The sequence below is a fragment of the Benincasa hispida genome, chromosome 8, assembly GCF_009727055.1.
Source record: "Benincasa hispida cultivar B227 chromosome 8, ASM972705v1, whole genome shotgun sequence".
Classification (NCBI taxonomy): domain Eukaryota; kingdom Viridiplantae; phylum Streptophyta; class Magnoliopsida; order Cucurbitales; family Cucurbitaceae; genus Benincasa; species Benincasa hispida.
In genome coordinates this window covers 48,375,869-48,390,460 of record NC_052356.1, presented here as the reverse complement: position 1 = coordinate 48,390,460, position 14,592 = coordinate 48,375,869, and the positions used below count along the sequence as shown (strand labels likewise).

The 14,592-nt window shown below is 29.7% G+C and overlaps 1 protein-coding gene across 1 annotated transcript in view; it reads left to right on the top strand.

The window, feature by feature from the left end:
* LOC120083539 (stemmadenine O-acetyltransferase-like) overlaps positions 1-2,717 on the top strand; it is a 3,346-nt gene extending 629 nt beyond the window's left edge. Inside the window, 2 exon segments of the mRNA XM_039039333.1 lie at positions 1-157; positions 1,885-2,717. Of these exon segments, the coding sequence (XP_038895261.1) occupies positions 1-157; positions 1,885-2,639 (912 nt within the window). The 3' untranslated portion in view covers positions 2,640-2,717.
* Positions 2,718-14,592: the final 11,875 nt, after the last annotated feature.

Below are 14,592 nucleotides of genomic sequence, written 5' to 3'. Positions count from 1 at the left end.
GCGGTTCTTGAAAGGGAGTGCATTTTGGCTGTTCGGTATAATGTGTTTGAGTGCGGCGGTGTTGTGATTGCTCTTTGTGTTACTCATAAGATCGTCGACGGCACCTCTGCCACCTTGTTCACTAAGGCTTGGGCCGCCACTTGTCGTGGAGACAACGGTGAGTAGAGATAAAAGCTTTAAGCTAATGAATCAATGCTACCTATATTCAACTATTCATTTATTACATAAAACAAAAAATAATAATAATTTAATTTTTAAAAAACAAAAAAGTAAATAATTTTGATGCCACTGTCAATTTTAGCCCCCACCTAAGTTTTTTTTTTTCCATACCTATTGCATACTCTCATTTCTTTACCCACATCAAAAATTAATTTTTAATAACTTTTTTTTGAAAAAATTGAGTGTCCCAGAATTAAACTCAAAAAAATATTAAAGTATTTTATGGACCATACTCATCTTTACGTAGCATATTCAGTCAACTAATAAAAATTTATCGTGTGATAAATAATTTTTTTTAAAAATTATTATTTTTTATTATATAACAAAGAATGTTGCATAAACTGTACCTATTATCTGATGATTGCTCGTGTGATTAAAAAGAGGAGAAGATCTTCTTCTTTAATTTATCTTAGATTAAAATGGTTATAATTTACTTTTTAAAATTTTCATGATTGAAAAATATAGAGATACAACGTAAACTTCTCTATTTACCAAATTAAAAACTATATATATCACTAAAATAAACATGGTTTAATTGATATAGTGTTTGTATTATCAACTTTGATATCAAAAGTTTCGATATATATGTTATTAAAAAAATAAAAAAATAAAAAATAAAAAGTAAAAAGTATATTTTCTTAAAAAAAGTGTGAGATTGATGAAAAAAAATAACTTTAAAACTTGTTTTTAATCGTTCAAAATCAATTTTGATGATATAAAAATTTTTATTTAAAAATATAAAATGAAAAATTAAAATAATTTTAAGTGATTAAACATATGAAATTATTAAAATCGTTTTTTGATCATGTTCAAAATTGTTTCAAAATATGAATTTAATTACTCAAAATTAATTTAATATTCAATTTGTACCATTTTCAATGCAATTTTCATATCATCCAACTCAATTTTGGATGATTAAAACCATGGATCAAAGTGATTTTAAAAATGACATTTTATTTTGTCCATTTCTAAATCATTCACAAACATGCTATAAAAAAAGTGTATTTTTAATCCTCCGTTTAAATTCAAGAAAGTTAAAAAATGATTTTAAATCCTATAATTTGAAATCCAAGAAATGATTTTAAACTAATTACTTTGTTTGGAAAGAAAAAGATTTGAGATGGATATATTTAAATTTTGTGTTTGTAAGGTAATTGAAAAAAAAAAGTTAACAATTTTACTAATATAGACTTTTAACTATGACGTGTTAGTTGAAAATTAGAATTTGACAAGGTTAATTAAGTAATTTACTTTCAAATCCTATGAAATCCTATGAAATCCGAGCATTCTAATCTACGAAAGTGTTTTATGTAAAAATGGGATTTGAAATCATTTCGAATTTTAAAATCATTCTATTTCCTATCGTGTCAAATAATGAAATTTTTAAATCTATTATGAATTGGAATCCTTCGAATCATGAGATTCCAATCAGGTCTTAAACATAATAAAATACAGTCTACAATACACTAATTATTTATCTTAAATTCATATCTACAATTTATTTATAAATAATTGGGAAATGTTTAATTTTCCGTCAATATCAACTAGAAAAAGAAATAACAACCACTTCTCGTTTTATATTTAATTCTTTATTATTTTCAACTTATACATAATTACTCCAAAAAAAAATAGTTAAAAAATCATACATTTTTATTATTTTAACAGAGTACCCGGTGGTGCCGACATTCAACGCGGCGGAGCTATTCCCACCAATGGAAAACCACGGCGGCAACAAACGGCAATCCCGAATGCAAAAAATCGTAACAAGAAGATTCATCTTCAACAAATCCAACATCGCCGCTCTAAAAAAACAAGCCAACTCCGACGAATTATTCCTCAACCAACGCCCTCCTTCCCGAGTAGAATCCGTCTCCGGCTTCTTCTGGAAGCGTTTCATAGCCCTAGCCCATCAAAAACCCCCAACCAAAGCAAAGCGTTTCGCCGTAATCCAAGCCGTCAACCTCCGCAACCGAACCAACCCACCGCTGCCGCCGCACTCCTTCGGCAACATCTGGTGGTTCGCCACCGCCGATGCCCCAATCGACGAGGAACCAGAATTCCCGTCGTTAGTTGCAAAAATCAGAAACGCAATCAACGAAATCGACGGCCATTATATAAAGACATTGCAACATGCAGAGAAAACGATGAGGGAAAAAATGAAAATGGGCCAAATGGTTTACTCTGGGGAAGTGGAACTGATTAGTTTCACGGGCTGGTGCAATTTTCCACTTTATGAGTCGGATTTTGGTTGGGGAAAACCGATGTGGGTCTGCAGCCCTGGGCGGCCGTACAAGAACGTGGTGCTTTTTGTGAACACAAGCGATGGTGAAGGGATCGAGGCGTGGGTGAATTTGGAGGAAAATGATATGAAGGTTTTTGAAACTGATCCCCAACTTCTTTCCTTCACGTCATCCTCGTGAAATTTGGTTTAAGTTTAAATCCTATTTTCATTTGATTTATTTTGTTGCTTACACTTTTAATTTTAATTTATTTTAATTTCTAAGGATTTTTTTTTATAACGTTTCTCGTTTCTTGTTTTTTGTTTCTAGTTTTTATTTTTCAAAGAAATTGACTTCTTTGATAAATTTCTTATTTTTATATTATATTTCAATATCCTATTCAAATATCTCTTTAACTTTCTTTTATTCACGTATTAGTTTAATATTGAATTGTAATTGATTTATATATTATTTTGTTTTTTAAATTTCGTATTTTCAATATTTTGTGATTTTAAAATTTTTAAAGTAGTGTAGTTGAGTTAGATGTGAGTCGAAATTATTTAAGTTAATGATTTGAGTTAGAGATGATATTTTCAATCAAATTTGAACAACATTTGAAGGATATATATAATTTTGCTTTTGTATTTAATTGTGCATCGAGACTTATTTGTATTAAACGATATAAACTTTTGATAATTTCCTTTTCAATATTATATATATATATATATATACACTAAAAGACAAGAAACGACAAGTAATAGTTACCAAATATTATTTATTTTTTTTTAAGAAACAGAGGAATGGTTATCAAACATGTTATTATTTCTAGTTCTTAAAATATATGAAACCGCAAACAAGAAATAGGAAACCGCAAATAAACCAATAGCCCGAATATTTTCAAAATGTTCATTTTGATAATTATATTTTCAAAATGTGACCATTTTGGTCTCTTCATTTTCATTTTATTTCCTTTTTAATGGATCAAAATGATTATTAAAGTTCAGAGACCGAAATGAACAAAAATGGAAAATATAAAGACTAAAATGAACCAAAATTGAAATTAAGGATCAAAATTAATATTTAATAAGTACTAAGACCAAAATAAACGAAATCCAAAGTACAAAAACCTTATTATTAATAATATTATTTATCATCATTTTTCGTATGAGATTATTTATTTCTAATAAATGGAATGAGAAAGAGGATAATATTTTATGTATTGGATTGTTGTCTTATTTCTATAAGGAAATTGGAAAAAAGAAATATACAAACCTTCTCTCTGTTTGCTGCCGTCTTTTATTTGAAATTAATTTTTCTTATCTTTTTGTTGGAGAATACAAAATTGTTGCCACACTACAAAAATAATTTTTAATAACTAATTTTAATTATCATTTGACCATTTTTAATTAAGTGTAACCAGAACTCCATTATGAAACTGCACCCAAATTTTTTTGAAAAAAAAAATGTTATTAAACAGAAACAACTCATAAAAAAACTAAATTTCAAGCTTTGTTTATTTATTTATTTATTGTAATGTAAAAAAATGTAGAAAGATGTGTTACCAACTGATGAAGTAATTTGGCGGCAATGAGATAATCTACACTCAATTAGGTTTTTTTCCTTTTTCTTTTTCTTTTTCTTTTTTCTTTTTAGGTTAAGGTTATAAACAATATTTGCACCTATCAACTTGTTACCCCCACTACTTATTCCTTTTAAAATGATTCATGTTAGGTAGAAGTTTGGTCCGTTGAGTGAAACACTAGGACCGAAGTTTTTTTGCGTGTCAAGATCACGATGTTGTGCTTTGAAATCTTTGGATTGAGAGACAATCGTACCTTCAAGAATATTTTGAGGGTGTTTGGCTCACCAACATGAGTTGGTATAATATACCAACTCGTTGTTTGGTCCACTAACTTTAAATGTTGGTGGAGTTGAGTTGGTATATTTTACTAACGCACCCCAACTCTCCATTCTTCCCAAGTTTTCAATGATTCCGCCCATCGACCATTGTCACACTCCAAGAACTAACTCCAGTCTCCGACAACCACCTCCGATGACAACTCCGACAACCAACCTCGAGCTTCGACCACCACCTCCGATGAAAACTCTAGCGACTAATTCCGAGCTCCGACAACTATCTCCGATGATAATTTCAATGATGAAAATCCAGACTCCAACAACCACCTCCGATGACAACTCCGGCGACCAATTCTGAGCTCTGACAACCTTCGCGCGATCAACTCTAACAACCAATTCTGACCTCCGACAACCACCTCCGGTGATCCAACTCTGACGACCACCTTTGCACTACCAACTCCAACGACCAATTGGCTCCAAAAATAAACTCCAATGACCAACTCCGACAACCACCTTCTTAGGCTCCGACAACCAGCTCTAATCACAAACTTCGATGAAAATAACATTTGATGATCATCTTTAAGTGAGCAACTCCAACAGCCAACTCGAGGCTTCGGCAACCACCTTCAACGAAAAACTCCAAAAACCAACTCTAATACAACCTTCATGTGACTAACTTCAGACTCCGAAAGTCACCTTCGACTACAATCTCCAGCGAAAACCATATTCGATGATCAACTGCGATGACCACTTTTGCCTGACCAACTCCGGGATTTGAAAACCACCTACAACCAACTCCAATACACCTTCATGTGACCAACTTTAGGCTCTGAAAACCACCTCCGACTACAAACTCTAACAAAAATCATATTCGATAATCAACTTCGACAACCATTTCCGACTACTATAAGACTGATGACTGTTAAAGTGTGTTGTAAGGTTGTTGATTATATAAAAAACATTATTTTATCTACATTAAGTACAATATTTATACGTAATGAATTCATATATTAAACGAGTGTTAAGAATATTTAGACGAAAAGTATGTATATAGTTGAAAAGTATATAACATATAAAAAACCATAAAATGAAAAAAAAAATTCTGGAACATTTTTTAGCAAGAATTAGTGAAAAATAGATATTTATTCACTAATGATCCTCCAAATTTAGAGAAAATGAAAGTGAAACTCTTGAAGAAATATGGTAACATTTCATTAGTTGTTACGATGATTGTAGAGATTTAATTAAAAAAATTCATGACATAGTAAAAATATAGAGCAACAATAAGAAAAAGAAAAATATGATAATGAAATTCATAGAGAAAATTTAGCTAGAATCAAAAGTTTTGATTTAGCTTAATTTCTCATTTTATTTAACCATATTTCTATAAAAAAAAATGTAAAAAGTTAATTGTTGTTCATAGTCTAAAAAAAGAAAGAAATAAAGAAAGAAAAGTTTTAAAAATTAAAAGAAAAAATTGTAATCTAAATTTTATTCAAACAAAAATGGGTAGAATTGTTGAATAAAAAAGTTTCAAAACAAAAATAATAATCATAAAAGCATATTATTTAGAGTTCAAAAAATTGCATCAGATATCCAGACATATGAACTCAACTCTACATCCTAAACATAGACATATGAACTTCACAGATATATGAACTTCAAACATCTTATTTCAATTCAGCGTCCCAAACAATTCCTCGTAGTAGAAGAACTTAAATTTAGAAATACAGTATTACCTTGGTTGTCCTTTGCCGTCATTGAGATTTGTAAATTCTTTCTTTCTTTCTTTCTTTCTTTCTTTTCTCTGCCGGTCTTATATTCAATCTTTTCTTAACATTTTCTTGTTTTTTCAATCTTATTCTCAACATATCGATTTTTTTAAAAAAAATAATGTTTTTTTAATAAATAATGACAAAAATAGGGTTGGGAGAAAGTATTCCCAAAAATAGGTGTTTAAATCATGTACCGGGTACGCGATTACACCTAAATCATGTACCGGGTACACGATAAGGCCTGAATCTGTCTCTTATACACATCTAGATGTGTATAAGAGACAGTGTATATATAGTTTATATATGTATAATTTATGTATAGTTTATGTATAGTATATTATATAGTTTATGTTGTATAGTTTTGTGTATGATTTAGTTTATATCTGTCTCTTATACACATCTAGATGTGTATAAGAGACAGGTATAGTATTGTGTATGATTTAGTTTATGTATAGTATATTATATAGTTTATATATAGTTTATGTTGTATAGTTTTGTGTATGATTTAGTTTATGTATAGTATATTATATAGTTTATATATAGTTTATGTTGTATAGTTTTGTGTATGATTTAGTTTATGTATAGTATATTATATAGTTTATATATAGTTTATGTTGTATAGTTTTGTGTATGATTTAGTTTATGTATAGTATATTATATAGTTTATATATAGTTTATGTTGTATAGTTTTGTGTATGATTTAGTTTATATATAGTTTATGTATGATTTAATTTATGTATTATTTAGTTTATGTATAGTTTATATATGATTTAGTTTATGTATTATTTAGTTTATGTATATGTTATGTATGATTTAGTTTATGTATGTTTTTGGGCTGATCTTACATTTTTTTATTTGTTTGGATTGATTTAAACTTAGAAATCTTATATGTATAGTTTATGTAAGATTGATTTAAACTTAGAAATTAGAGTTTGTTGGGTTGACATATTAACATATTTTTTGTCAACTATAACAGTTGAAAAAAACATAATAAATATGTCGATGCATCCTGAAGATTTAGTAATTCTGGAACCTGGAAATGATGGAGATAGTGACATCGACGTTGAAGTTGATGAATTATTTGGAAACGACAGTAGTGGTGAACATAATCTTGAGTTGGTAACTTCAGAAATGTTCACCCAAATAGATTGGGAAATGACAAATTCAATGTGTGAACTAGGGTCTACTTTGGAAGAAAGGAATGTAGGAGTAGATAACTGTAGTTTAATACAAAAAGGAATGTTGTTTAATACCAAAGAAGATTTACAGCTTGCTGCAAAAAAAATATTGTGTGACAGAACACTACGAAATTGTCGTAGTGGAATCACATCAGGATCTTTAGTATGTTAAATATAAATCCTGGAGTGATGTTTGTGCTTGGAGGCTATGGGCATGTCGGTGCAGAACTCATGGGATGTTCGAAATCACAAAACTTCAAGGAGAACACTCATGTTTGTTTTTTAGAGTTGACACAGGATCATTCACAGCTGGATTCAAATTTTATGAGTATCGAAATTCAAATTTTGGTTAGAGCTAATCCTGGAATACCTGTGGCCCTACTTCAAGAAGCCATTACAAGACAATGTGGCTATAATGTCAATTATAGACGAATGTGGCAAGCCAAGAGAAAAGCGTTAATGGTTGTGTTTGGCGATTGGGAGAAATCATATTTGGAGCTTCTGTATTGGCTAAGTGTTATTGTTCATTACAATCCAGGAACACAAACAGACTGGTTTTTCCTTCCCTCTGATGTGCCATGTACGACTATTTTTGGACGAGTTTTTTAGTCTTTTGGTCCGGCAAGAGAAGGGTTCAGATTGATGGAACTCATCTATACAGAAAGTATAAGGGGAAATATTGACAGCCTTATCTATTGATGCAAACGGACATATATTTTCCCTTGCTTTTGCTATCGTAGAAGGTGAGAATTCGTCCAGTTGGTCATGGTTTTTGTGGGCATTGCGTGAATATGTTACCTAGGTATTTGCTTGATTTCTGACAGACATAAGAGCATTCTTGTTGCAATTATAATGAAGAAATTGGTTGGAGTGAACCCAGAGGCGTAAGTTCATTCGGTGCATGAAAGAATTGAAACAATTGCACCCTGAATGTCTTGAATTTTTTTCAGACATTAACTTAGAAAAATGGACACAGTCACATGATGGTGGATACTGCTATGGGTGGATGACCAGCAATGCAGTTGAATGCATGAACGACGTTTTTAAAGGTACTAGAATGTTACCCATTACTTCTTGGGTTAGGCTAACATTATATCGCACAATATTTTATTTTGAACGCCGGAGACAAGAAATCAGTGAAGCACTCAATCGTGGGGATATATATATAGAATATGCCCTAAAGAAACTGAAGAGGTGGGAAAAACGAGCATCGGCACATACGGTAACATCCATTGACAGGGAAAGTCAAACTTTCGAAGTACAAACTGGCATAAGTATGATTTCTCCCTACAAAGGACAACACACCCAAGTTTTAAGTTTGAAAGAAAGGACATGTTCTTGAAATAAGTGGCAATCATTCAAGATTCCATGCTTTCATGTAATTGCAGTTTGTAATTACATGCATATGACATATCTACCACTTATTGATGAATGCTACAAATTGTCCAATTTTAAGCATTGTTATGAAGGCCGCTTCCATCCAATTCAACACCCAGATTATTGGCTAGAATTATCATTTACAGAAGTTCGTCCAAATGCGGACTTACTCAAAGAACAAGGTTGACCAAAAAGTACGTGCATTCATAATGAAATGGATTGGAGAGAAGCAAGCCAAAAAGTGCGATGTACAATTTGTACAAGAGAAAGACATAACAGACGTACTTGTCCACACCGTACACTGGGTGCTTCGTCGTCTTCAGGTCATTAGGATTTTTATTTTTATTTTTATTTTTTACTTGTATATTTCATGTATTTGTATTCTTTATGTATTTATATTTTTCATGTAATTGTATATTTCATGTATTTGTATTCTTTATATATTTATAATTTTCATGTAATTGTATATTTCATGTAATTGTATTTTTTATGTATTTATAATGAATTTATGTAGTAAACTTATTTTATATAATTGTATTTTTTATGTACTTTTGTGTATCTTTTATGTTATCGATTCTATTATGTAATATAATTTGAACTTTTTAGGTAATGGAGTCTGGTCCTTCTAATCCTGTTGTACAATTATACCAACAAAACACGCATCATTCACAGACAGTATGGGATAGTTCTTCCACTATAATGTTGAATTGTCGGAGGAGGGAGGCAACTGCACAACATACTATCCCATTTGATCACCGCATTATTCCATATATTCAGGAGGCAGGTTTTCTTGGGGTTGCACAGATTGGTTTCATCCAGCTTGATTGGCACCTGATTACTGCTCTAGTTGAGCGCTGGAGACTAGAGACCCACACATTTCACTTGCCCTGTGGGGAATGTACGATAACGCTGCAGGATATTGCCGTACAATTTGGGTTACGAGTGGACGGGCAACCACTAACAGGCTCACTACAATATGACTGGAAGAATGTTTGTGAAGAGCTCTTAGGTGTTCTACCAGAGGATCTGAAAGGATCAAGATTGAGTATCCCTTGGTTGGCGTCCCAGTTTCCCGAATTACCTCCCGATGCTGACGACATCAGCGTACGTAGGTACGCACGAGCATACATCCTGCAGCCTGTCTCTTATACACATCTAGATGTGTATAAGAGACAGGTATTGGATTATTTATACATTTATTTTGTTACCATTTTATGTAAGAATATAAATTAATTGTATTTTTTATAATTTTAGATGGAGTGGTATATTAGTTGCCTTTGAACAGTCAGCAAATATGTTGCTCGTGTATAGAAAAATATTCGACATGCTGACGCCCAATCAGGTAGTAAATATGTATATAAATGAATATTTAAAAAAATTTATATGTATACTATTTTTTTTTTTTTTGTCAGGTTATTTGGACGTCATACACACAGATTTGGTCATCCTTACCTGATTATTGTCGTGATGGTGAAGACATCTGGTTGACTGTTAGCCCTCTTATCTGTCTCTTATACACATCTAGATGTGTATAAGAGACAGCGCTGGTACATACTCGTGGGGTGGTGCATGTCTTGCATGGTTGTACAGAGAACTTTGTCGGGCTTCCAATGCACAAGCGTTGGACTGTCTCTTATACACATCTAGATGTGTATAAGAGACAGTCTGATTATTGTCGTGATGGTGAAGACATCTGGTTGACTGTTAGCCCTCTTATATGTTTCCATATAGTAGAGTGGCATCATCTATATCGTGTGTTGAGAGAGCTCGATATGCGACAAACGATACCTTCGTTGTCCTATACACTCCCAGCACTACACCAGATCGATTTAAGAGGTAAGCACGACCAAGATTGACGTCAAATCCATGCGGAGTTTTTAACCTACTGGCATGGACGACGTGATCGTTGTGCAGAGGGAGAATTGACAGATGGGCCAGCTGTATCAGACGACTACTTTCCCTGGTACAATTTGATCACGAGGTGATTTATCTCACCTAACGGTGCTTACTATTACTTCATGGTAAGAGATTTAAAATCAGACATTTTCCATATATATAATATGAATATTGTTTAATATATTTTTTTAATTCTACTAAATAATTTTATCGGCGATGTTCAACAATATTTAGTGCAGAACAACTTACCAGAATTGGGTTCAATGTGTCAACATACCTTGGTCAACGTAGAAAATATTATTCAACAAACAAGACAACTCAATATTGTTGACACCGATTGAAGACGTATTCGTCGTAGACGACAGCGACAACAGGGTGAACCTAATTTAGAAGGACACGAAGACAACCCCCATGAGGAGTAAGAATCAGTGGGTCGTTTTTAAATCCCACATTGTATCATTTTCAAATGGAAATCTCAAAAGAACTAATTGTAAATATTCTTTAATATCATGGTACTTTTTTTAATATGAGTGCAAGATGTTTTCATTTTAAATTAAATATATAATTAAGTTTAACAATTAAAAAAATAATTATAAGCAATAACGAAGGAATTAAGTTAAGTTTAACAATTAACTTTTTTTAAAAAAATTATAAGTGAATCGCGTACCGGGTACACGAGTTCGCTTGACCGATCAACCAGTCAACTGACTGGATTAAATGGTACTCGTATACCGGGTACACGAGTATGCCACATGGAAATCGTGTACCGGGTACACGATTTCACTACCATAATTTTGTCAATACTTTCCCAAAACACCTATTTTTTAAAATACTTCCTCCAACCCTATTTTTGTCATTATTTATTAAAAAAACATTATTTAAAAAAAAAATCCATCATATCTTCCTTTCTTCTTCTCCTTCTTTTTCTTTTAATGCTTTCTTTGTTTTATTTATATTTTTTATTTTTCAACCTAATTCATTTCTTTTTTTAAAAAAAAAATAAAATAAAATAAATCTAGAATTAATGCTTTAAAAAACGTTTTAAAGTTATTTTAGGGAATTTTAAAAAATAGAAAAATAAGATAAACTATTTACACAAAATAATAATTTTTTTATAGAGGTAAAATTTTCTTTAATAGAGGCTGATAGAAGTTTATCAATATTCATCAGTGAGAAAAATTAATAATCACTAAACAGTGTCTATCGATATTTTTTTTATTGTTTTTATTAATAGTTTGACATTTTTTTTTATCTGTGAAAATTCTTCTCTAATTTTTTTGAATTCGTATTTTTTCAACTCAAATTTTGAATTTGGGTAATACTTAGTTGGTTAAATTTCAATTATTTTTCTTTTATTTTTTTTAAAATTTTTTGTTTGATTATTTTTAACTTTTAGGTGTACAATATGCTTCTCTTAGTTCTAATTTAGTCAAGTCAAGTTGACAAAATTTCAAAATCATTTTCTTTCTTTCTTTCTTTCTTTTTTTTTTAAGATGTTTCATGTTATATTTATTATTTTGAGTTTATTTATTTTATGTTGGTTTGATTAGTTAATTTTTTCACAATTTAATGGCTAAAATGATTAATCAATTATGATTAATTTAAATATAAAGCACACATTTATACAACTGACTAAAACTACAATGTTCATGATCTCATGACTAAAATGATTAATCAATTATAATGAATTCAATATAAAGTACAAACTTCTACAATTATAGACTAAAACTACAATGTTATTATCCATGATATATTGAAATAAATTGAACTAGAGATTGAGTTAATTGACTAATTGACTAAAATTAATTGTAATTGTAGTTTTAGTCCATTAATTAGTTGATTGAATTAACGGACTATAACTAATTAATTAATTAACTAAACTATAATATAATTATTTTGCTATGTTACTGGTTTAAATGATTTACAAGGTTTATATGTAACCAAGCCGACTTCTTAGGAAAAGAGCAGGACTTAGGTAATTCGACTATTAAATCATGAAAAAAAAATTAACTAATCAAACTAACGTTAATTTAACAGACTCAAAATAATAAATATAACATGAAACATCTAAAAAGAAGAAGAAGAAAGAAAATGATTTCGAAATTTTATCAAAGTCAAGACTTTACTAATTCATAATAAAAAAAAATTAAAAAAAAAGGCATATTCCACACCTAAAAGTTAAAAAATAATCAAACAAAAAAAATGAATTTAACAAACAAAGTATTACCTGAATTCAAAACTCAAGTTAGAAAAAATTACGACTGAAAAAAAAAAGAACGTTTTTTCAAAAGCATTAATTCTAAATTTAGTTCTTTTTTTAAAATAGAAATAAATTTAGTTAAAAAAAACAAAGAAAATATAAAGAAAACAAAGTAAACATTAAAAGAAGAAGAAAGAGAAGAAAAAAGGTAGACAGGTTGGGAATAAGATGGAAAATATCAATTTATATCCTCATTTGGAGATTGTATAATTTAAATTTTAAATTTTGGAGTTGTATCAATTTAAATCTTGCAATTTGAGATCTGTACCAATTTAAATTTCAAACTAATAATTATATCAATTTAAACCTTAAACTTTCATAAATATATCCATTTAAACTCTAAACATTTGTATCCAAATAAAACATAATGAACGATTTAGGTTGAAACAATTGGGTTTAAATTGATACACTTATAAAAATTCAGGATTTAAATTGATACAACTATTGGTTTGAAATTTAAATTGATACAGTTATTAATTTAGGATTAAAATTGATACAACATCTAAAATTCGGAATATAAATTGATTTTGAAAAAGACAAAAGAAAAAAAAAAATGAATATAAGACAGATGGAAGAAGAAAATTAAAAAAAAAAATGTAAATCTCAACCGCGGCAGGAAAAAAAAACGCTCTCCAATAAATTAATAATAATAATAAAATCATTATATAAACTTAAGGGAAAAAAGCTAATTTTAAATAACCAAATGCATATCCGATGGTCTTAGTAAATTTGCAGTTATTCTTATTTTCCTAGGGAAAAAAACTATTGTTTAATGTTGAGGTATCTATTATTGATGAGGGATTTAGATTTACAATGGCCGTTCTTAGTTATATGGAAGAATAAACGTTTTTCTAACAAATAGTAAATTGGTTTTTGAAAATTTCGCTGTGGTTTAATTTGGTTTGAGTGTTTGGAAAAGCTTTTAGTAAATTGTGGATTGTTTGATATAAATAAATGAGATATTTTTCTTTTAACTAGACTTTCGAATTTTATTTTATTTTGATTTCTAACTTTAGTCTTTATACTACTCAAATTATATTTATTATTTCAGTCTTTAAATTTAAAAATAAAATAAAATAATTAATTTGGTCTCGTTGTCTATAACTTGACTTGGAAAAAACTTGGTTGCAACCACTATTTTACCAAATTAAAAATTTCTATGTGACAATTTATTTTTTAAGGATTAAAAAATATTATTTTTTGTTAGAGGAAAGGGAATATGAAATTTGATGCAGCAGACTACGCCTAATCATTGTTCTTTTGTTTCCAACAAATTACTAACATAGTTTTGAATATGTTGCATGATTTGAAGTGATATATCTCAGAGACAAATATTTGGCAGATAGATAATTGATGGAAAAATGATCTAATAATGACCAAAATGATTGTTCTTTAAAAGTTCAAGAACTTTGCTTCACAAAATAATGATGATGTTTTGAAAGTTTAGGAACAAAATTATAAACATAAATTTAAAGTTTAAAAGCAAAATTGACATTTTAAAAAAACAACAAAATTAAACAAACATGAAATTATAGTCTATAACCCAAATAGTATTTTTAAACCTTTTCTAAATTTTATTTCTCTGACATTTGGAAGTATTGATAGATCAAGTCGAAAAAGAGAAAACGAAATATGGTTATTTCTAATAAAATTAACAATCACAAAGTTTCAAAGTTAGATCATAGAACGAATTTGTGTTCATAGAAACCGTAGAAACAATAATTAAGTAGATTGGTAGGTTGATATAAACGAACTCATATATATAATATATTCCTCTGTGAAAACTCATATAAATTTGGATGATTATCTCT